The sequence below is a fragment of the Xenopus laevis genome, chromosome 8L, assembly GCF_017654675.1.
Source record: "Xenopus laevis strain J_2021 chromosome 8L, Xenopus_laevis_v10.1, whole genome shotgun sequence".
NCBI classification, from domain to species: Eukaryota; Metazoa; Chordata; class Amphibia; order Anura; family Pipidae; genus Xenopus; species Xenopus laevis.
The window spans coordinates 65,386,796-65,411,935 of record NC_054385.1 but is presented as its reverse complement, the minus strand read 5'-3'; the positions used below and the strand labels follow the sequence as shown (position 1 = coordinate 65,411,935).

At 38.3% G+C, this 25,140-nt stretch overlaps 1 protein-coding gene across 1 annotated transcript; it reads left to right on the top strand.

The window, feature by feature from the left end:
• Positions 1-8,011: 8,011 nt before the first annotated feature.
• crat.L (carnitine O-acetyltransferase b L homeolog) lies at positions 8,012-24,519 on the top strand. The gene is made up of 14 exons (XM_018230143.2): positions 8,012-8,189; positions 10,222-10,452; positions 10,909-11,027; positions 12,092-12,145; positions 12,870-13,035; positions 13,759-13,933; positions 15,419-15,597; positions 18,324-18,424; positions 18,832-18,960; positions 19,761-19,883; positions 20,460-20,595; positions 21,946-22,008; positions 23,465-23,602; positions 24,184-24,519. The coding sequence occupies exons 1-14, from the start codon at positions 8,145-8,147 to the stop codon at positions 24,397-24,399; spliced, it is 1,875 nt and encodes a 624-aa protein (XP_018085632.1). The 5' UTR covers positions 8,012-8,144; the 3' UTR covers positions 24,400-24,519.
• Positions 24,520-25,140: the final 621 nt, after the last annotated feature.

Genomic DNA, 25,140 nt, shown 5'->3' with positions numbered 1-25,140 from the left:
TTCTCTGCTAGCCCAGTGCTGCGTGTGTGTGCCATTCTCTGCTTGCCCAGTGCTGCTTGTGTGTGCCATCTTCTTCTTGCCCAGTGCTGCGTGTGTGTGCCATTCTCTGCTTGCCCAGTGCTGCTTGTGTGTGCCATTTTCTGCTTGCCCAGTGCTGCGTGTGTGTGCCATTCTCTGCTTGCCCAGTGCTGCTTGTGTGTGCCATTCTCTGCTTGCCCAGTGCTGCTTGTGTGTGCCATTCTCTGCTAGCCCAGTGCTGCTTGTGTGTGCCATTCTCTGCTTGCCCAGTGCTGCGTGTGTGTGCCATTCTCTGCTTGCCCAGTGCTGCGTGTGTGTGCCATTCTCTGCTTGCCCAGTGCTGCTTGTGTGTGCCATTTTCTGCTTGACCAGTGCTGCTTGTGTGTGCCATTCTCTGCTTGCCCTACGCTACCTGTGGAATGTAAGCCTGTTAGGGGTTATTAGCATTTGGAAATTGTTAATAAGGGCCCCTAAGGTGTTTTATCATGTGTTGGGAGGTTGTTGTATTATCCACAGGGGAGGATGAGCCATATGGATTTAAGGGTAGTTTTAACATGACTTAAATTTTTCACATTTGAGTGATGAGGGATTTCCCCGTAGTGAGCACCAACCATTTGGTTTTTTGGTGTGCTACCACCGGTTATGTGGATATGATCTTAAAAGTTCTTGTGGTAACATGAGTGTGGTTTACAGTGGGTGTGGTTTAAAAAGGGGAGTGGCCAACACTGACTTCTATCATTGGCCCTCCGCCACATAGGGCAATAAAATTTTGGTCCTCAGTACCACAGAAGTTGGACAGTACTGCATTAAATTATTCCATCTCAGTTGAGTTTACAGTCCAAGGTCCCTATCACATTCACACACAATGGAGTACCCAAACAAAAAATAATACAGGGAGAACATACAAACTCCTTAAAGGTGGTGCCCAGGCTATATTAAGTTCCAAAATACAGCCTTGTTGCAGGGTACAAAAAGCAGATTTGGCAGTGGCATGTTATCTAAGGTCTTTATAAACAATAATTATAGCTTGGGTGTAAGTTCTGATTATTATGCTTAACCAATATTCCTAGTGTCTTGATATGTTAATATCTCTATATACATAAAGCCATAAAATCATTGGAAATACATAACTACCGTACTATATTTGTTACTCCTTCTTGTTAACTGCGATGTTCAATCTAAACACGTCATATTAATTCTATATATTAATAAATTCAAAAAATTATTAATTATTATAAGGGTTATGGGGCATTTTGTATGGTATCCATATCATTTACAGCGCTGATATTTCTTATTCAATTAATCCAAATTATACTGATCAAATCTCAATTCTATCAACTTAGATATCAGTGTCTATATATATTTATTTTTAGACTATTTCTCTTTCATAATTTTTATACATTTTTTAAAAAATGTATTTCTTGTAATTTTTTATATACTGTATATTTTGTATCTTTTTGTATTTTTTGTATTCTTTGTATTCTTTGTTGTAATAACATTTCTATTTACTTGTATATTTCTCTTGTATGTTTTTCTTTATATATGAAACTTAAGTAGAGTAAAGAAACAAATATAAATTTGATCAACTGTTATATATAAAGCTCAGTTAGAATAAAGGATCAAGTATACATTCAATCAATCGCTCCTTGCATTTTTCAATTGGGATGGCTAGTCAATAAAATACTTAATATCGCACTCTTTGTTCAACCACTTAGGGAACAACTGTATCCAAAACAGACATCCACTTGATCTCCCTTTTGGATATTAATGTTTCAATGTCTCCTTTTCAATTTCCCAGTCTCACTGTTTCAATTCCCTGGAAAGATAAAAAAATATTCATTAGCACCATGTGTCTCAATTACATGTTCAGCTATGGCAGGGGACGCATCCAGTTTATATGTTCCAGGACATGATCCTTAAATTTTCTAAGGGTCCTGCCAACATATAGCTAGATAAATAAATAATTTGTTGTGCGACAATTCACATAGGTTTTACATTTACAGTATGTATTCTTTTGTTCACTGTACTCTGTATTTGTCTAGATGTTTTTATAAAATTACAACATTGCACACATTTGCACCACATCTATAAGTGCCAACTGTACTTAGCAAATTTGTCTGTCCTTTTTTATCCGGTAACATACGGTACTCAGTGAGATTCTGTCTCTCAGGTTAAAACCCCGCTTATAGACAAAATATGTTTTTTTCAAATCTAGTTGTGCTAACACTGGATCTGATTTCAATATGTCCCAATGTTTCAAAATGATATGTTGTTCTCTTTTCCCTCCGAGGTGTATTTAGTAATAAATCTCATTCTCTTGTCTGGAAACTCTTTTCTATCCCAACTGTATTTATTTGCCAACAGTTCCTCCCTGTTAAACTGGTTTGTCGCATGCTTTCCCTTAAAGGAGACATATTATTAACAAGAATGTGCCAGTGCATTGAACCCTTTTAGATATAGAAGGGATGTGCTTTAAAATTTTTTGTTTTGGGCTGATTTATTGAAAATTTCTGCAAAAACCCTACTCGTCCTGCCCATCTGTTCTACTTCCTGCTGCATCCTTTCACAGGCTGTGCAGGAGAGCCATCAGCACTCAGCATACTGCAGGTCTGTGATTGGATGTCCCCCTCCTACCATGTTTCTGGCAAGGACCGTTAGGACCTCCCTTCATTTGAAACAGGGACCAGAGAACACATCTATAGAGGGAGCACAAATAAAGAGGCTAATTTTGAATTTATAACCAGAAGTAAAACCAGCACCATAAAGTATACATTATTGCCTACAAAATGTAATTTTTATCCATCCTATATGTCTCCTTTAACCTTTGGCCACATTGTTTGGAAAAACAAATGATGCTTTGGATGGACAAAGGGAGGTGTTCCTGTCCTAAATATTATTTGTTATTTCAAACTTTGTTAATAACCTTCTATGTTCTTTTCTTTAGAACTGCAATGCTTCTTATTCAAGACAACATATAGGGGCAGATTTATCAAAGGTTGAGGTGAATTTTCGAATGAAAATTTTTTCGAATTTCAAGCTATTTTTTGTGTACTTCGACTAGGGAATAGTCCAAATCCCATTTGAATTTGAAAAAAAAAAAAAAAAAGAAAAATTTGACTTCGACCATTCGCCATCTAAAACCTGACAAATGTCTGTTTTAGCCTATGGGGGACCGAAAAGAACCTATTTGGAGTGAATTGGTGGACTTTGAAAAATCAAAATTTTTTTTTTTGGGAAAAACTTCGATTGGAATTCGATTGAATGTGCTATTACTTCAATTCGTACGATTCGAATTCGGCTGAATATGGACCTATTAGATCGAAAATGGACCTATTCGGGCAAAAAAAACTTCCACTTAATTTCGGTTGGTCTTTTGAATTTCGAAGTTTTTCAAATTCGAAATTCAACCTTTAATAAATATGCCCCATAGCATTGTTTTGATCACTGTCACAAGTATCAGAGCATGTAGAATAGCCCTAAACTTGCTGCACAGTTTTTTTGTTTGCCTTGCTTAACGTTCTTACTTCAACCTCTCTGTTAATAACCATCTTAGGCTAATGGTAGACAGAGAGTTTGTTGCCCACGTTAAAACCTGCATTACCATGTGTGACAAATCTCCCTGAAATGCTTGACCACTGGCAAGAAAAATAAATTACCAGTGGGAAAGCATTTTGGGGAGATCTGTCACCCACGGTATCAAAGATTTAAATGCGGGCAACAAATATCCGTGTGCTATTAGCCTTAAAGGAGTGGCTTACCGTTAAGTTAACTTTTAGTATGTTATAGAGGGACTAATTCTAAGAAACTTTTCAATTGGCCTCCGTTATTTTGTTTTTATTTTTAAATTCCAGCTTTCAAATGGGGGGTCACTGACCCCATCTTAAAACAAATGCTCTGTAAGGTTATACATTTATTGTTATTGCTACTTTTATTACTCATCTTTCTATTCAGACCCTCTCCTATTCATAGACCTGTCTCTAATTAAAATGAATGCATGGTTGCTTATTTGGGCCCTAACAACCAGATTGCTGAAACTGCAAACTGGAGAGCTGCAGAATAAAAAGCTAAATAACTCAAAAACCACAAATAATAAAAAAAATGAAAATAATTGCAAATATCAGAATATCACTCTCTACATCATACTAAAAGTAAATTTAAAAGTGAACAACCATTTAAGGCCCACAATTGGCATGTGTGTGGACTGGGGATTATAAAACAGTATTAGGTTTTGGGAACTGATAAGGAAGATTGTGGTATGCCAGTCTGATGTCAAGATGTGCAAGGATATAATGTGTTTCTTTCCAATGCTCCCAATGCTTCATTGATAACCAATTATTTTATGCAGCATCACTCTACGGTACTTCTCTCATGGGAAGCAGCAATTTGTAAACATCCACCCCCCACTCTCTTACTAAATTCAATGACTGTTCCCTTGAACTAAGATTCAAGTGCCCTAAATTAAAATCTATTTTTAAATATTCAAATGAGAAGCCATCCACTGGGAAATATGTGAAAGGGAGAACTTCTAGTTAGCATGCACTGAATGGAAATAAAACTGTGACATTCATATAGCTCATTAGAATGCATCAGGAGGTGACTTTCATTTACTGGCCTAGCACCATATTAAAGGAGACATAAAAGCATAACTGAAATATAATGAATACTGTATGGAGCTGGTTTCACCCAGGGCTAGAAAAAAATCATTGGGGTATATTTATCAAAGAGTGAAGTTAATAGTGAAGTTCCGCCACTAGAGTGAAATTCCGCCACTTCCCATTAATTTCTATGGGGTTTTAAAGGCGTATTTATCAAAGGCTGAAATTTAACTTTCACCCATTGATAAATACACCTTTCAAAATCCCATAGAAATTAATGGAGAGCTGCAGAATTTCACTCTAGTGGCGGAACTTCAATCTTTGATAAATTTACCCAATTATCTTTAATATGTTACCTTCCCTGTGTATGTTTCAAATAAGCGGTGGGTTTGTCCTAATGGTCACTGCCAGGAGGGGGATAGCTTATCATAGCACCACAGTCACATAAGCAAAGACAAACCACAACTTTTTAAATCACATTCCTTTTTATATTTAGAGGAGTATAATGCGCTGACATTCTTTTTTACACAATATGCCACCTTTAAAAGGTCATGAGGTTTCTTACTAGATTCCCATATAGGTCAAGAGTGTATTTGGAAGATTAAGGACGAGGTCACATGAGGCATTTTTAAAACCGCATATTCGAGTGTAAATATGCACAAAATTAAGCCCTACTGAAAATAATGGAATATGCACTATAGAAATTCCCACGGGGCACTTGCAAGCTAACATCCGCCATGCAATGCAAGTATTTGCGTTTTCGGCAGAAATGCCAATACTCAAGGAAACACCATATTATTAAATTCTATGGGATTCACAGGTTTGAAAATACACTGATGAAATACGCTTATACATCTCAATATGGCGGGCAAACTCTCGAGAGATGGATTGCACATATACACGTAGTTGCAATGCTGTATGCTGGTGATGTAATTACGTTGCGTATTTCCGCTTGGCGTTTTTTCACAAAAGTTCACTGAAAATTCTTCCAAACGTAATTTGGGGAACAAGAAAAACCAGAAATTCATGTTGGGAAATAAAATACAGGCTGAAAAACACATTATCATGTGATATGATTAAGCATTAGGATAGACAGGTGGCAAAACAGCTTTCTTTTGTGAACACCAAATCTAACAATAGAAGGTTCCATTCCATATATTCATGCATAACATTCCTGTGTGCCTTTTTGATGATTCAGGACTATACAATGTAAATTGGTACAGCTGGGAAGTATGATTCAGGCCACCATTATTCTTTATTTATATAGCACCTACACATTCCCCAATGTTTTGCAGAGATTACACTATCATTCATGACAGATAAATGAATAATAATTAGTAAATGTAATGCTTTAAATGGGAGTGTCTCGTGATCCACCAAAAAATAAACATTCTGTCCACTGTTTACAGCTAAGGGAGGAGTTTAAACAAAACATAAAAACAATTTTTTGTAGTACAGGTAAGGTTATCCAGAATGCTCGGGACCTGGGGTTTTCTGGATAATGAATCTTTCTGTAATTTGGATCTTAAAGTGATGCTGCCATCCAAAATTAAACAATTTTTTACATCTATCATAATATTGCCTTTGATAGCTACTTATAACTTCCCATAAAGTATTTAAACAATGCTTTTACATTACCTGTCTGATGCCCCATGTTCCTGTATGAGGGGGCTGCCATATTTGTGCAGCAGGAATCCATTAGCATTAGAAACTTTAACTGACAGGCTGAGATGGGGTTGGGAAAACAGTCAGGTTTAGAAACTTCAACCAATAATTACTTACAAAAACAAACCTCTGAGCAATAACGATCAACATTATTTATAAGTAACTTTTAATATACATTCATGTTATAAATAGTAGTTTTTTCTGTGTCAGTATTACTTTAATACCTTAAGTCTACTAGAAAATCATGAAAACATAAAATAAACCCAATAGGATGGTTTCCCCTCCAATAAGGATTAATTATATCTTAGTTTGGATCAAGTACAAGGTACTGTTTTATTATTACAGAGGAAAAGAAAATCATTTTAAAAATGTGGATTATTTTAATAAAATAAGAGATGGCCTTTGCGTAATTTGGAACTTTCTGGATAATGAGTTTCCGGATAAGGGCCCGTAAAACCCAAAACATGTAGTATAACAAAATATGCATCTGTGAGTGGTTTAATTCTGCAAAGGAGGAGGAAGGGCCCTGAAACAGTGTGCATGTCACACACACACACACACGGTTTCACTGTATGACTGGACTGCTGCTATTTAGCACCTATTTACTCAGCCCACACATGCTGAGCATATTACATGGAGTTTTAATATTACTGATTTGTAGTAGTATTTTTGGTAGCACTAAGGATGTCTGGCTGGCAAGTCTGTTTGCTGCCTGCTTGCCCACTGCCTGACACCTAGCAATCATAATGCCCTATAAATACTCCTCTTTCCAGCATTGCAATAGGACTCCCTCTGCTGGATCAAGTGCACCATTGCTGCAGTACAACAATTTTTACAGCTGGCTCCCAGATGTACCCATTGCTTATCAGTGAGGTAATATGGTTTTTTTTTTGTGAACTAGCATGACAAATACAAGTAACAGGCAGTTTGGAAACAAACCAATACACATCCTAATTAAAGTTGCCAAACTGGGATGGGCGGGGGACAGAAAATTTTGTTATATGGGGCCCTGTGATTTCTGACGAGGCCCTGGTTACAGATCATAAAGAAACCAGGTCATTTTCTTGCTAAGCATGCTGTATTGTGTTGCTGCAAAACATTCACTAAAAGACACTGGGGCTCACTTATCAACACTGGGCAAATTTGCCCTTGGGCATTTACCTATAGCAACCAACCAATCAGTGATTACTATTTTAAAGCCAGCTGCAAGTAAAACAATGAATGCAGCAATTTGATTGGTTTCCATGGGTTACTGCCCATGGGCAAATTTGCGCAGTGTTGATAAATGACCCCCACTATTGCCTTTAGTTATGATATTATAAATAAATGCTGAAGCATAATTCCCATGAATAGTTTTCACTCACCCATGCACAAGATCGGTACTAAACTACTGTAATGGTATTTTGTTATAATACACCCTGACCCTGCTTATATCATAACACAGTCAGCTGTAGGATTTGGTCGGCAGATGTACAGCAGCCTGTGACCTGATTAGCACTCGGCCCTGTTGTATCGCGTGTATTTTAAGCGCCAGATGATAAAAGCATCGGAATACCGAAAGCCATACGTTTCCTTTTGCACGTAAGCATTAACAGAGAGGGGTTTCCATTATACGGGAGGTAGGCATACAACATGGTTACGTGCCAGTAGGATTATATACACACTGACTGACTGTATCGTTCCCTCTGTGTGTCTGCACATAGTCCCTCCCTCCTTCTCTCCCGGCCCCTCCCTGCAGGAAGTGTGCAACGTCCCCCTTTCCTAAAAAATCCTAAATCGTGTCCCGCCTCCTCATCTCCAGCTGTAGTCTCACACAGGCCTCGGGGATACAATCTAGTTTGTAGCAGGAGGGGGGCAGCTGTCAGAATGCTGCTCAATATGCTCTGCTGCAGAGCCCCCCTGCGGGCCATGGTGAGAATTCCGCAAGGCACTTCACGCTTTACTAACACTTAGCAGAGAATCCTCTTCTTATTGAAAGGTGCAATGCATTGTGGGATGTAAAGGGAAGTATTGTGTTGTGCAGGAAGGGTATGTGCAGATCAGTTCCCTCAGAGCCGCAATGTGCAGCATCCCACTATCTGTACATACCCGACTGCCAGCGGCTGCCTCTCCTGTTCATTTTCTAATGCATTCTGGGTACTTGCATCTTAATGAGCTTTTCTGTCGCTGACTGTAATGATTCCCCTCTGCATTCACTAAGCTTTATCCCTCTCCAAAAACACCTATCAGCCTTCTTGTTGCACAGACCCACTCTTGTTATCCTATAACCACCATGTTCTTTTGGATCTGACTGTTGCAGGGTTTGTTCACCTTAAAATAACTTTTAGTATAGCGTGTGCTGCAGAATTCTTATGTAATTTGCAGTTGGTCTTCTTTTTTTATGATGGTAGTTTTGCAACAATTTACATTTTTGTTCCATGGGTCTCAGGTGTGACATTTAAACTGTAATACAGTTGCTAGGGGTTACTTACCCTAGCAACCAGGAGCAATTATGGCATTGAAATGGAAGATGAATAGCAGAGGGCCTGAAACAAAGCCAGTCAAAACAAGAATAAAAATAAAGAACCCAGATAGGATGGTTTATAACTCAAAAACAAATACCATCAATGAGGACCAGTTAAAAAGGTTGCTTGTAATAAGTCCATAGTAAATGTAAATGTGAATTTCCCTTTAAGTGAATAAACCAAAAATAGCAATGGGAGCACCTTCCATTAAATAGTTAGTTAGTACAGATTACCAATGTGCAGGGTCAAGTGAATATTAGCAAACCAAAAAAGAAAAATAGACTGGGCAATTGTTTTGCAGCACCCTAGTATATACATAGAAGTTCTCACCAAACAGGGTTTAGGAGGTAAAACCTAACTTTTATTAAAAAGTATGCTTTTTATTTAAAGTATACTTTTTATTTACTTTTTAATAAAAGTTACATTTCACCTCCTAAACCCTGTTCAGTGAGAACTTCTGTGTATGTACTAGGGTGGTGCAACGCAATGGGTCAGTCTATGTTTGGTTTCCCTTTAAGTGTCCTTATACCTACTATAGAGCCAGGACCCTTTGCTAGTGAAACACCCTTGGTACATATAACATTTTATTAGGCTGTATAATAATTTTCTATTTATATCAAGGCTTTTACAAGCCATAGCATCCACTGTTACATACAACTGGCGTTGTTTTTAAATGGGTAATTCAAGTTAAAATGAACATGTAGTATGATGTAAACAATGGTATTCTAAGGCAATCTGCAACGGGGACAAGACAAAATGAACAAATGTAAAGGATAGACATCTATAACATAACAGGTAAGGGTGAACCTGAGGGCTACCTTATAGCTAAGCAAGACTCAGAAGCAAGGTTCTTCAGAATAACTGGGTCGTTTATTAGACAAGATAAAAAAAAGACGCACTTGGGAAGCTGTCACAATAACACACTAGCAAGTAGCACTACATTTGGCACAGAGAGCTTCAGATGCCACGCAAATCTGTCCAAGCTTATATAGCCTTGGCCGGACACTTACGGTTAAAGAAAAGAGGTACAATGATTTGCAATCATTTCCATAACGGCAAAACATTTCTGCACCAGGGCAGTGACAAACCATTTCCAAATTAACAGCTTCCTTTTTGTAATGGAGCAAGGTTTGTGGTCTACATTTGCTAATGGCAAACAGGGGTAACATGCTGTGCTACAGAGTCCTGTCTCCTTCTGCTATTTAAGATAACCCATTGACCTTTTATACCAGGGCCTTATATTACTTTATTATACCACCACTTCAATCTCTCCTCCCCACCTAGCATTAGTTTGCCTTTATAGGGATTGGGGGCTACTAGTTATTATATCATATGTGTGCCTTTGTGCGAACAGAACCCATTAACATGGGTGTCTCCGACTTTTATACTGGGCTCCTTCTGCCATAACACTATAACAATGATTTTTATCACCCTCTCAGGTTTCCTTCCGTACCCTCAGCAGGGGCTACTCTGGCTCTTCTTTTCCCCATCAGCCTGTGCCTGACCTCTCAAAAACTCTTTCTCATTACCTACGATCACTCCAGCCCTTGGTTAGCAAAGATGAGCTTGAGAGCACCCGGGAACTGGTGGAGGAATTTCTGAGGCCTGGGGGCCAAGGAGAGGATCTGGGGAAACAGTTACAGAAGAGAGCTGAACGGACTGACAATTGGGTAAGAGCAAAAAGTCAGCAGAATACATCCAAAATGAGACTGGGCTGCCACATTTTATAGGATAGTGCCAGTCATTATTGAGCCCAGTGTTGCAAGCATATAGAACAGTACGTGCTTTTTCTTTCTTATTTGCTATTTCCTTGGTTTTTACCTTTCTTTGTTTATTCATGTTACTTGTGCCAATCTTCTTTGTGTTTTCTCCTTTCCCAAACTACCCACCCTTGTTGGTGTATGCCATTGTCAAGGATATCAAATGCCACAGGGTAATAAAAAGTGCATGTTTAGTCATCTGTAGTAACCAGACAACAGCTAGTATTTTACTGCATTTGAAAGCAAATATTTGACTGGTTGCTGTGGGTGACTAGACATGGACAAACTATGCCCTTTTTAACTTTCCCTAATAAATTCTCATTCTCTTCTCTCTTGTTGCTTACCAAACACCCCCTACCCCCATAGCTCACAGACTGGAGACATCAAGCTATCTACCTGGAGAATCATCTGCCCCTACCTGTGCATTCCAGCCCAGCTGTTCTTCTTCCCCAGAGGGATCACAAAGACTGGAGGGGACAGCTAAGGTACTAGTGCATCTGCATGTAATGCAGGCATTGAGTAACAATGCATACTTGCATGCACGACTAAACTGGATTTCTGAAGGCGGGCATTCATGGAAATGGCAATACATTTATAAAATATAACAATATATGCATGTAAAATCACACCCATCCTAAGTGGTTGCACCAAATCAAGGATTGTCCAAATCTCAGCACTTTATGCAAGAGTCAAATATAGCCATGCTTATAGTGTTGAAATCAACCATGTGTTTTTTTTGTTTTAAAAGTTTTTATTTATTGGTTGCAGCTTCAGCATAAAAAAATAAAGCATAGTTTAACAATAATCCAAAGTGTACATTGATTATTCACATGAATTGAGCAACCCTTCACCAAACTGAGAGCTAGCTCTGAATTAACAATTTCCACACTTGAAGAGCAGACCCTTTTTTTGTTTAAAACTCAATCACTCAAACTGGGGGAGGGAGATTTAGGCCGTGTGAGCTTTCATTTATTATAGATTTATTATAGATTTCCATTTCCTTAGGGTGGGTGCTTTAGGCAACCTCCAAGTTAGGATAATAGTATTCCTGGCATAGTAATAAAGGAGTCTCAGGAGAGCACGTCGGTATTTGTCCTGAACTAAATTCTCCACTAAGCCCAGTATACATGCTTCTGGGGACCGCACATTTGGCATGTCTAATGTTTCTGCTACAAATGCCACTACTTTTCTCCACAATTTCTCTATCAGTGGGCAGGTATCAACCACATTTTTAGTTGTCTAACGACATTAATGGGATGTGGGATAAAAAATACAGTAAACAAGGATGTATTTTTATTGTTCAAGAAAGCGAATAAAGCATTACCTTTAAAAAAAACAAAAAAAAAGCAAGGATGTGTTTAGGTGTGATTTTAATTAATTAAAAACAACATACTGAATAGTTAGGGGGTGTCCAGTGCACATCTATTGCTGAGCTATAAATTTTAGATCCAATAAGAATTGAGGAGGAAATTTATTTTTCACTTACTATTTTGAGACTGGGAAATCACTGTTTACTTGTGTTTGCTGTTCTTTCTGTATCCCTTTCCAGATTTGCATCCAAACTGATTTCTGGTGTTCTGGATTTCAAAGCAAAAATCGAGAGGTAAGCCTGTCTCCATTTGAATCTTATATGGCTTTATTTTTTATTTCTTCCTGATTCCATGTTAAAGGGATCCTGTCATCGGAAAACATGTTTTTTTCAAAACACATCAGTTAATAGTACTGCTCCAGCAGAATTCTGCACTGAAATCCATTTCTCAAAAGAGGAAACAGATTTTTTTATATTCAATTTTGAAATCTGACATGGGGCTAGACATATTATCAATTTCCCAGCTGCCCCAAGTCATGTGACTTGTGCTTCAATCACTCTTTACTGCTGTACTGCAAGTTGGAGTGATATCACCCCCTCCCTTTTCCCCCCCAGCAGCCAAACAAAAGAACAATGGGAAGGTAACCAGATAGCAGCTCCCTAACACAAGATAACAGCTGCCTGGTAGATCTAAGAACAGCACTCAATAGTAAAAACCCATGTCCCACTGAGACACATTCAGTTACATTGAGAAGGAAAAACAGCAGCCTGCCAGAAAGTATTTCTCTCCTAAAGTACAGGCACAAGTCACATGACCAGGGGCAGCTGGGTATATTGACAAAATGTCTAGCCCCATGTCAGATTTCAAAATTGAATATAAAAAAATCTGTGTGCTATTTTGTGAAATGGATTTCAGTGCAGAATTCTGCTGGAGTAGCACTATTAACTGATGCGTTTTGAAAAAAACATGTTTTTCCGATGACAGGATCCCTTTAAACACCATTTTTGTCTGTTTCAGCCCTGATGGTCTTACAGAGATATGGAGAGGCCATCCTCTATGTCCTCACCAATACCATGACTTCTTTGGCTCATGCAGAGAACCTGGTTACAAAAGAGATCGTGTACTGCTGCAGCCGGCACATAAGTCCCCATCTCATCATGTGACAGTGTGCAGAAATTACCAGGTGGCCTAACTGTCTCTGTCTGTGATTCTTATAATAATCTCTGGGATGCTGAGTATAGTGAAAAGAGACCAGCTTTATTTATTTAGACATTAATGGAGATTTCTATCAATGTAGCAAAACAGTGATACGTTTGTTTCATTCTTGACATGCACATGAGGGCATGCTGGGACGTAAGTGAGCATCAGCATGTCTGAAGTGTTTAAAAGTCATGGCAGTGCCAATGCATTGATTTATAATAGTTTCATGATTTATAGTAGCTTCAGATGAATGTAGGCACATGTACTGATGTTTATGATGAGTTTGCATTCCAGAAATTGTAAGTATTGGCCTTGTGCCTAACATACATCAAAAATAGCTCCAAACACAGCTACTTTAGGTCTGTAGCATAAAAAGTGGTTACATTTTTTCACAATACTTTTTCTTGTTTCCCTTAGTTTGGGAGACACTACTGTAGAGCACAGAGGACCATACGACTTTGGAAAAGCAAGAGATAACATTTCCTCCAGATCTAAGTGACTGTAGGAAAAAGTCTGGAAGTTCTCTGAATTAGTTGCAGTATTTTTGCTAGCAATGAATCAATCCCTCAGTTACTATAATTAGACTATTAGAAATAACATACAATGCATCTCAATTTTTGTCTCTTTATATCTGTCTATCCTCTGGCATACTTTCTATATCTTTTCCAAAAACTTTTCTTAAATTCTCCTTTCCCTCCTCTCTCAGTTTTTCCAAATGGATGTATATAATAGTGATGGGTCTCCTCTCACTGAGGATCAGATTCATCAGCAGATGCTTTTCCTGCGAGCTCACTCCTACAAGACGGACAAGGAGCCTGTGGGGGTGCTTACCACTGATCACCGAAATAGCTGGGGACGTGCATATACCACCCTTATCCGGGGTGAGTGTCTGCCATGTTATTGCAATACAGTACAGGGATTAGGAACTAGGCTAGGGAATCTTGTTCAAACAAACTTGTTTTTAATATTTTGTGAATTGATGAATTGTCTAATAATAAATCAATAAAAATGAAATAATAAAAAAGAGAAATTCCTCATCACAAATAGACCTGTTCCTAAACTACAAAGCAATTGCCCATGTAGTAAAATGTCAAATATTTGCTCTAATCCTATAACCAATGAGACCTTTGCTTTCAACATTCTAATTAAAATAGATTGACCAACGTTTATTGCTAATTAGTTGCTATAAATTACTGAACCAGAGATAAAACATTTGCCAGTGCTAGCTCACAGGGCTAGATATACTCAATGGTTTCTCAACTTAAAATTAACGTTTGGTATGATGACAGTTTGCAGTTGGTCTTCTTTTTAAATTATTTGAGCTTTTTTAAAGAAATATTTAAATTATTGTTAAATAGCTTTCCAGTTTGGAATTTCAGCAACTGTCTGGTTGCTAGGGTCGAAATCACCATAGCAACCAGGCAGTGGTCTGAATGAGAGAGTGGAATATGAATAGGAGAGGGCCTGAATACAAAGGTAATTAATAAAAAATTGTAGCCTCACAGAGCAATAGTATTTTGGCTGCTGTTGTCAGTGGCTGAAAGTTGGAAAGAGGAGGAAGAAGAAAGAAAGAAAAAAAGAATTAAGATCAACTGAAAAGTTGCTAAGAATTGGCTATTCTATATGCTATTACTATACTTACTAAAAGTTAACTTAAAAGTAAACTGCCACTTTAATTGTGCAGTTTGCAGTCAAATGTATTAGTTTTCCTCCGTCTAACAATGTAAATACTTCCATGACCATTGTGGGGTTCCCCCATGCACCTGCAAACAAAATCTTAATGTGCTGTATAAAAGAGATAGTGGAAGAACTCACATGTATTTTGTTGATGTCACAAGGACATAAATAAACCCTAGTAAAATGTGTTGTTGGGGGTTTACCTGCCTAGCTTGCATGCTACACTTACATCTACCACATATTCTAGCTAGTATCTGAGACATGGATCCATTCATACCCTTCCATTTCTGGGGCCTGTTCCAGCACAGCTTTACACAAAGTTTCTTATATCACCTGGGGAATGTCACCTGAACTACCAGTATTAGCCAATATTTCGGGTCTGACATAGGACCAGTTTTACTTGGTAGTTGTATCCTGAGCCCACTCATCAAAGAATCCTACTTAGACGTATAGCCTTACTGGCGGAGTTCTAGCCAAAAACACTTTAGGCACACTTACTGTTGGGGGGTGAACATTTTCTTTTTAGGGATGCCCCTTTACAGCCCCCCTAGAAATATATTGTAGATTGCCGAGAAGACCAGGCGGTACTTCTATATGTGTTGCAGAAACAGTCATTGAAGCAGAATTTGCAGGGAAGAGGGAATATAACATAGACAGATATACAGTTTGTACCTCTTTTTGTTCTTTAGACCGGCTGAACAGAGAATCCGTACACAGCATCCAACACAGCCTCTTCACAGTCTGCCTTGATGCCACTGCCCTTAAGTTTTCTGAGGAGCTGTATAGCAGCCGAACAGCAGCCCAGATGCTACATGGAGGAGGGACGCATGCAAATAGTGGCAACAGATGGTTTGACAAAACCTTGCAGGTACATATTCTGCCAAGTGCACTTTATACATACCTACGTACATATTGTGTGTCCCTTCTTCAGTCTGCTCCTTTTTACCAGTTCTGTCGGTAAGAAGCTTATGACCTTTGCATTGCACTCCCTGTATCTTCTAGATAAATTACATAGATAGATTACATGTGGCTATAAGTAATTATCAGACCAGAGGTAGCAAAATTTATATTCCTCTACAGTTTTTCTGTTGCCACCCCTGCATCCTGTGTTCTGACATTCCCTAAAAATTTCAGTTTTCCTATTGGCAGCCCAAGCATTTTAGCTGCTTCTTGACTCCTAGACTTCTTCCTCTTTTGGACTTTCACTTCCACAACATATGCAACTTATGTGATCACTATCGCCAGTAAAAAAAAACTATATAAGTGACAAAACTATGAAAGAAAGAAAAAAAGCAGCCTTAATGTAGGTACACATCCAATAAAGTGTGATCTACCTTACTTCTGTCGTGGTACTAGTAAAGAGCTGATAAAACTTAAAGGAAAACTATACCCCCAAACAATGTAGGTCTCTATAAAAAGATATTGCATAAAACAGCTCATATGTAAAACCCTGCTTCATGTAAATAAACCATTTCCATAATAATATATTTTTCTAATAGTATGTGCTATTGGGTAATCATAAATAGAAAATGGCCATATTTTAAAAAATAAGGGCCCCCCTGGGAGCGTACGATTCAAAGTGCCCACAAACATACTAAACAAACTATACATGTTAGGTCACATGAGCCAATTAACAGTCAGAGTTCTGTCTTTTGCTTCAACACTTCTTCCTGTTACAATTAGAGTTGTAGAATTTCTGGTCAGGTGATCTCTGAGGCAGCACAGAGACCATCACAAAATGGTGGCTCAGGACAAGAGATGTAAAAGGGCAAGATTTACTTAAATATATAGAAAAGTTTGGTAAGATTCTTTAATATGCCACTTCATATGATGTAAACTATCTGTTGCTTAAGTGTTCATTTTGGGGGTATTGTTTTGCTTTATAGGGTTTTTTTTTAACTTTGAGTTAACTTTTAATATGACGTAGAGAGTGATATTTTTATATCAGGGGGGCTTTTTTTTTATTTGTGTTTTTTTGAGTTATTTAGCTTTTTGTTCAGCAACTCTCCAGTTTGCAATTTCAACAGTTTGCAATTTCAAATTACCCTAGCAACCATGCACTGTTTTGAATAAGAAATAGGACTATGATTAGGAGAGGACCTGAATAAAAAGATGAATAATGAAAAGTAGCAGAAACAATAAATGTGTAGCTTTACAGAGCATTTTTTTTTTTTCTTGTTCAGGTAAGTTTATTGAATTTGTCATGGTTATACATCATTGTGTCCATCGTCATGGTATACATATTATCCACTTGTTAACAAAACAGGCATCTAATACAAATAAAAAAAAATAAAAAAAATTACAAAAGCATTTGTGACACCCTGTATCGTGCCTCTGTATGTCTTTATTATACCTCTAGGAAATATTGCTAACCAGTGCCAGACCACCAATATTGTTGAGGGGGAAATTTCACTAGCCAGGGGTCCCAGATCTTATGGAACTTGTCCTGGCGGCCCTTCCGCTTAGCTAAAAGATATTCTGTATTGGCTAGGTTAGCCATTACCGCCACCCATTGGTCCACACCAGGGGGTGAGAGCATTTGTTTTTAGATGGGGTCAGTGACCACCATTTGAAAGCTGGAAAGAGTCAGAAGAAGAAGGCAAATAATTCAAAAACTATAAAAAAAAAAATAATGAAGATCAACTGAGATGTTGCTTAGAATTGGGCATTCTATAACATACTAAAAGTAGAGTTGCCACCTTTTGGCTGTGCTTTTACCAGCCAGGGTGGGTGTGGGTCTGTGAATGGGCAGATCCATTACATCAGGGGCAGAGTTGTCCCATAGTTAAAATAGGTTATTTTAAAGGCCCCCACAAATGTTGCCCCTCTTCCTCACCTGACGTGTTTTGCATCAGCTTTTGCGAGACTGAGTATGCTAGGAATTTCTTTTCCCTTTTTCATATCTCATCTGATCTAGTATATTGGGACCGACTGCTATCTGACTTTCTACTCATGCCATGAATGCTTCTTCCAGATTTATTTACCATACCAGGTGCTTCTTCTGCCTCCCCACTCTGCTAGTCTCTCCCCTTGCTCCCTCTTGCTTCCAAAATTACATTCAAAATACTTTGACTTACAAACTACTTCCTCTATACAACTCATCTCAAATGACTTTCCTCCTCTTGCCTTTTTTCCACCAATGATCCTCTCCTATTATTCACTCTCTTTTATCTTCTCTCATGAACACTTACAGAAAGTCTCTGGAGCAGTGTTCAAGTTCTGGAACTTTTCAGAGTAGCCTGTCCCGATCCTTCCTAAAAAAATCTCAACTCTACCTCCCTTTTGCAGTCATTTTCGTTTCGAAGTAGCCACTCATGTTAAGTTTAGCATAGTGTGTCTCTCATAACATTTGATATTGTCATTTGTAATATTTCTGCTATCCCAAATTCACTGAACCCCACAGAAACTTTATTAATAAAGTATAATACCAATAAAACATTCTAAACAAAGCAAAAATGCCATTAACATTGGATTCTGCTAAATTTCCAGCATACTAATTTGTAAAAAAAAACCATAAGCTTCAGACTCCCCAGTATAATATTAACTCTTTTCTTTTCCATTTTTTATAATGATGCTACTTCTAAAATACCTAAGTTCGTGGTTGGGGAGGATGGGACATGTGGTTTGATATACGATCAAGCAACAGCTGATGCCTCTGCTGTACTGACAATGCTGAGCCATGTTCTGGAGTACTGGTATGTCAGTAATATGTACAGAGTAATTATAACAAATATTGGGATGTAAAAAAAATAGATGTTGCAAAAGTTATAACTCGGGATGCAAAGTTTGTTTACTTCTTTATTTCCTTGTTCCTACCATTCAGTGGCTATAGGACCAGTTCTCCTTCCCCTCTCTTTTTTTTTCTCTTCTCAATGGATATCTGATATTCATTATACAACTGCTATAATTTGATACCCACTCTGTACAAGTTAAAATGCAAATAAAAATAATTGAAAAGAAAATTGAGTCAAAGCTGCATAAATAAAAGTTGTTACTGTGCAGTTACAAAAAAATACGCAGAATGATAGTTTAAATGGGCTTGTGGGGTGGGAATAACAATGCTAGTAACTTGTGCTAACATGCATTTCCCATCTCTTTCCAGCTCAAGGGGGCCCAGACGTCATCTACCTCGTACACCTTTAACACGTCTTCCTCCCCCAAAAAAGCTCTACTTCAATTTCCCCCCAGAAACCAAACAACATGTAGAAAATGCAAAGCAGAACCTGGATATGTGAGTGGGATGTTGAGTGTGTTCCTGAATGTTGCTAGTCTGTTGCTGGTGAGGCATAAAAGATGTTGTGTCAATATTTTTTTAGTGTAGTTTTAATAATGTTTTGGCCTGTGTGCATTGTAAATAATTAATTTTACCACTTTTATTGTTATCTTTGTTTTAATAATGGTGTGTAGCATCTCAGGTCATTATACATTATCATGTGCTTTTAGAAACAGTAAGCACCACACAATGCAACTATTTAAGGTAGCTGTTTCCCATATTTATATTCCCATATTATCTCTTAATGAGTGTGTCCTGCTCCAATAACTGCCTTCATTGCTATTTTAATTACTACCACTTGGTAGGGCATGGGAGCATTTCTACCAATATATGTAATTATTGGTAAAAGGAAACATTTCTAATAACATGCTTAGGGGAAGTATTTAATAATGCTGAACATTTAGAGGTAGATTTATATTATTTTCATGCTTGAGGGGGAAAACACCATTGCAGGAAAACAATTGCCTTAATACTCATGCTCCTTTTATTATGCAACTGCATTTTTTCTTTTTTAAAATATATATTTTTTATTAACTTATTACATGTGTGGTATGCTTCTTTTGGGTATTGTAATAAAAAGTCTACATATTGCTATGTGCAAATTTAAGACCATTTATTACCTCCAAAATATGCCAAATCACTGTAACTAAATTGTGAGTATAAAGAAGATGTTGGTCTGAAAGGGCTTAGGAGGTACTAGGGACTGTATGTTACGGTATATACGATTCTATAAGTGTCACTTATTTTTTTTTTCTTAGATTGGTGAATGACTTAGACATTTGCTGCTTCACGTTCTCTGATTTTGGCAAGAGCTTTCCAAAGAGACACAACATGAGACCAGGTGCTTTTCTGCAGGTCGCCCTTCAGTTGGCGTACTACAGGTAGAGTGTGAGCTGTGCTTCACTGGCAAGGGTACAGGGGCATTAACTGTGTGTAGCAACAATAATTATTCAATAATTATTAATACTTCATTAAACATCTTTAAAAGGGTGGTTCACCTTTAAGTTAATGTTTAGTATGTTGTAAAATGGTCAGTTCTAAGCAACTTTTCAATTGGTCTTCATTTTGTTTTTAGTTTTTGCATTTGCCTTCTTGTGACTCTTTCTAGCTTTCAAATGGGGGTTACTAACCCCATCTAAAAACAAATGCACTGTAAGGCTACAAGTGTATTGTTATTGCTACTTTTTATTACTCATCTTTCTATTCAGGCCTCTCCTATTCATATTCCAGTCTATTATTCAAATCAGTGCATGGTTGCTAGGATAATCTGGACCCTAACAACCAGCTGAAATTGCAAACTGGTGAGCTGCTGAATAAAAAGCTAAATAACTCAAGAACGCAAATAATGAAAAATTAAAACCAATTCCAAAGTATCACAGAATATCACTCGCTACTTCATACTAAAAGGTAACTCAAAGGTGAACACCAACATCTGTATCTATTATTAATGTACACAGGTGTCATGGATCCTTGTGTGCCACATGTGAAGTTGTCAGTCTCCGGACATTTCATCGTGGTCGATCAGATGTAGTCCGTTGCTCTTCCCCTGAGGCACTAGAATTTGTGCAAGCTGCAGATGATCCCAGCAGACCGGTAACTGGGGCCTTTGATTATTGTGACGCGACTTTATAGATGAGATTGAGGAAGAGGGTAATTACAGGCTTCTAGGTCTTCTACAGTTGGGTGTTGTGTCACAATAGATCAAATCATTTGGGACAAAGGGCCAAGCATTTTTAGTTCAATAGCACAAAGTTACTGTATTAGAGCATATCATCACTGATAAAATTAATGCATTTAAAGGGTTATATCAGAATTAAAATCATTGCATTGCCTTATGCTTTTCTTAAAGAGCTTCTCCAGCTTATTAAAGCAAGAGGTCTGCTATTTCTCTAAAACTGCTATAATTAACTCATGCAAAATTAATTATTGTGGTCCTTAAATAAATTTTACAATTTTACATTTTTATATTCACTATAGTTCCCTTTAAAGGAGAATTCAACCCGTAGTTTAAAAAAACCCTACTCTGGGTAGACCCTCCTCCCCCCTTTTTACTCACCCCTGCAGATTCTGGCCTCGGAGTTCACGGCAGCCATCTTCTTCTTCTCCGGTAATCTTCATGTATTGATGGCATTTTCGGCGCAGATGGCGCCCATGAACTCCCGTGGCCAGAATCAGCATGGAGGGGTGACAGTTAGGCTGGGAGGGGAGGGGGTCTACCCAGGGTAGAGGGGGAGGGATTTTTTATTACGGGTTGAATTCTCCTTTAAAGAACAAGACCCCTCCTCCAAAGGCCCCCTCCTGCTCCATCCCTGCACCACTCATTAATCTCATGTGTTGTTATCTGTGTACCTGCTTTAAAGGAGAATTCAACCCGTAATAAAAAAAAACCTCCGGAAATTTTCGTGACTTTTGGCGCATGCACAGAAAATTACTCCAACTGCGCTTGTGCCGAAAATGCCATCAATCTGCACAGAGGGGTGAACAAAAAATTAGGGGCATTTGCCCGGGGGGGGGGAGGAGGGACGGGGGGTCTACCCAGGGTAGGGGGGAAGGTTTTTTTTTTTAAACTATGGGTTGAATTCTCCTATAATAATGCAGTGCAGTTGTACAGTGGGGTTGACCGGCACCATCTTGCGATATTTTGAATCCTTTTCTGTACAAGCCTGTACAACATGTGCAGTTGAAGCCAATCCATACTTAGCTTTAACTGAGCATGCTCCTTGTTGGCAGTTGCACAGAAGAGAATCTAAAGCAGTGCAAGATGGCACCTGCTAACCAAGCTGTATAGGTTTGCATTTTGGTACAGAGATAGGGACAATTGTGAAACTAACAAGTGTTGTGTGTGGGGGGCTGTTGAAGTGGATATTCTTCAATGTGTATCATCTGCATAGGTCTGTGGCCAGCTTGTGTAATATGCTTTCTACCCCTCTGTTTGTGTGTAAGGCTGGAGAGAAGCTGGCACTTTTGAAAAATGCTGTAGAAAGTCACCAGTATGCAACAGATCAGGTAAGAAACATGTACATTTAATGTAATGCACTGTAAAGTCCTATTTTTAAATACTGGGACCTGACTGAATGAACATGATACCTAGCAGATGCAATTATAATTGCTTCTTGCTCCCCAGGCTCTTTTACCAAAGAGCTAATTTGGGCCATTGCACATGAGGTGATTGGGCTGCCTGGGCTTTTAAGTCAAATTGCCTCATATTGCCACTGTGCTCCATTACCTGCTACAGGGCATTTCCAAGCAGCCATTATCTGGCAAGCAGATGCCATAGCAGGCAGTCATGGGCACCTAATACTGCTCCTTTTGCCATGACTGATTGCTGAAACATATTTGTTTTAATATAATAATCCCATGTATCTTAAAAGGATAATGTCAAAAAAGGCTGGTATGTTTCAAACTAAAGCAGACTCAGCAACAGGCTGGATTTGTGGTCACGGGCCTAGGGCGGCAGCATTTTATGCCAATCCCCATTGCTCCGATACCGATGATGAAAATGAGCGAATAAAAAGGAGGGGATGGAGGCAATGAACAACAGTGGGCCTAGGGGCACCTGGTATGTAAATCCCGCCCTGCCCAGCAATTAGCATTGGTTTCTATTTACAGATGTATGAGGTGCTGCAATTTTACTCCAGCAGCTTTCCTTTTTAATTGTACCTCTAAGGTCCATGGCACAATTGACATTTTGAGTGCTGCTGAGAGTACCTGTTATTTGCTGAAAACATGAATGCATTTTGTAGTGATCATTACCTGTATCTGCCATAACAATAAATGTCTGCTAGGGCAAAAAAAAACCCTCTGATGCCTGTTGACAGAAACTTCAATGGCACATGCTTTTCAGTTTTACTGCAAACAGAAATAGGAAAACAGAACTGGAAACAGAATAAGGTGGTCAATGTGTATGGTATATTGACATTTTTATGCCTGCAGAGAAAACACAGAATTATCCTTTGAATTCTCCCAGCAGTAATGACTGTTGTTTCCTTCTTGGTATTTTTGGAAAACATTGCTTGCCAATATAACATCACTCTGTAATGGACTACCTTGCTCACTTCCTAGCTCAGAGTTAGGTATATCCCTTCAATGCAGACACCACACAGTCAACGTAGGCAAGACTTGCAGCAGTAGGGATCAACATTTCTCCTTTTTGAGACCACAACTTCATTCCCTTGCTGTTTTTTGTTTATACATTGAAGCAGACCAGCAGTTTTTTCGTGCAGCTGCCTCGCTGTACTTCATTAAAAAGCAAATAAAATATAAAATATGTATTTATAAATTCTTAGCTGTCTGTCATTTCTGCTTGTTTTACTCCAAATACATGGTATTTTGTATGGCTTCTATGAAGGGCATGCAGTTTACAAATACATAATATGGGTGTGTCGCACCCCAGAATTAACATTTTTGACATTTCCCTTACTCTCCAGACCCTAAACTATAATCTTTCAATACACTTTTCTAGGTGGTACAGGGTCAATCTGTAGATGGCGCTCTTCTTGCTCTGAAGATGCTGTGTATATCCTCTGGAGCTGCTCTCCCTGAAATTCTTATGGATACATCCTATGCAGTCTCTTCTCACTGGAAGCTCTTTACAGGACAGGTGAGGAGTGTTTGCAAATTTAGAAAGGGAAATGTGAGTATAATAATTCAGAGAGAACATCAGGCAAATATAATGATGTTAAAATGGTAATATCAGGCATGACAGAATATACAGGGAGGGATGTGTAGATCTGAGCTTTACGGTTAGTTGGGATGTTTGATTGTGGAGACCCCTTTGAAATTGTCATGGGTCAGTTCCCAGTATAGCTAACAGGAATTTCCCTGCATATGCTGCATGAGTATGAATATCACCTGAATTACATCAGTCCTGCATTTTTGCTGATAATTGCACCAATTTTTTACGATTAGGACCTAAGAGTATTATGGTGTGTGATTAATTACTGCAGTCAAAACAGAATGTGTGATATAAGCTGGTCTCTTTTAGTAATGACATACACTTTGCAACTGATGTTAACAGCACTGTTTTATAAATATTACGTCAAATAAAAGGCAATTTCCATTTAATTTAGGGATTTTAAACCTAGTTAAAACCAAATTTTCTAAAGGTACCATACAGTTAATGAAATATGAATAAGCCAAACACAGATCTATAGCATTGCTCACTCTCTCTCTTCCTCATAGGTATCATCCCCTATAGACTGTGTGATGTGTTATGGGCCTCTGGTACCCGATGGCTACAGTGTCTGCTTTGCACCCTCTGTGGACAGTATTACAGTATGCGTATCTGCATTTGACTGCTGCCAGGAGACTGATGCCCAGAAACTATCTGATAGTCTGCAGGGGGCTCTAAGAGAAATACAGTCTCTCATTCTAAAGTGCCAACCTGATGAGGCCTAGGACCGAGATTTCTCCTTACAGAGATTCCGATTACTCTTGCTACAGGACATCTGTCATTGTTGAAAGAGATCTTTAAGTTAAAATGTAACCTTACTTAATAAAGGTTTCTTTAAATGGAAAGCATTGTGTTTATTACGACATTTTTACAGAATATATTGGCGACTTACTTACTTTTTTACTTTTCTAATACAGGTATGTGATCGGGTATCTGGAACCCTGTTATCCAGAAAGCTCTGTATTACAAAAAGGCCATCTCCCATAGACTCCATTTTATCCAAATAATCCAAATTTTAGAATTGATTTAAATGTTTCTTTAATAATAAAATATTATATTGCACTTGATCCAAACTAACATATATTTAATCCTTATTGGGCGCAAAGCCAGTCTGTTGAGTTTATTTAATGTTTACCTGATTTTCTAGTAGACTTAAGGTGTAAAGATGCAAATTGCAGGAGGATCCGTTGCCTGGAAAACTCCAGGTCCGAGCATTCTCCAGGTCCCATGCCTGTAATGTCATATCAGGAGGAGATTTCTATTTGCAGCTTCTATTTGGCATGGTGCTACATTTGTACAATATAAGGCTCATTTGCTAAAAAGACGTGCAATTCAAACAGGGAACTATGCAGAAAAGAAAATGTTAGAAGGTTTCTACACTCAAATAATAATGCACAAATAGCCTAAGGTATCTTTGCCACTACATCTGTTCTGTACTACAACTCCCATGATGTCAAAATAAGCAA

Excerpts from the sequence above, each read along its gene's own strand:
- crat.L (XM_018230143.2), top strand. The coding sequence starts at position 8,145 with ATGCTGCTCAATATGCTCTGCTGCAGAGCCCCCCTGCGGGCCATG. Across the intron at positions 11,028-12,091 it reads GACTGGAGGGGACAGCTAAG|ATTTGCATCCAAACTGATTT; the intron begins GTACTAGTGCAT and ends ATCCCTTTCCAG. Across the intron at positions 22,009-23,464 it reads ACCAGTATGCAACAGATCAG|GTGGTACAGGGTCAATCTGT; the intron begins GTAAGAAACATG and ends ACACTTTTCTAG.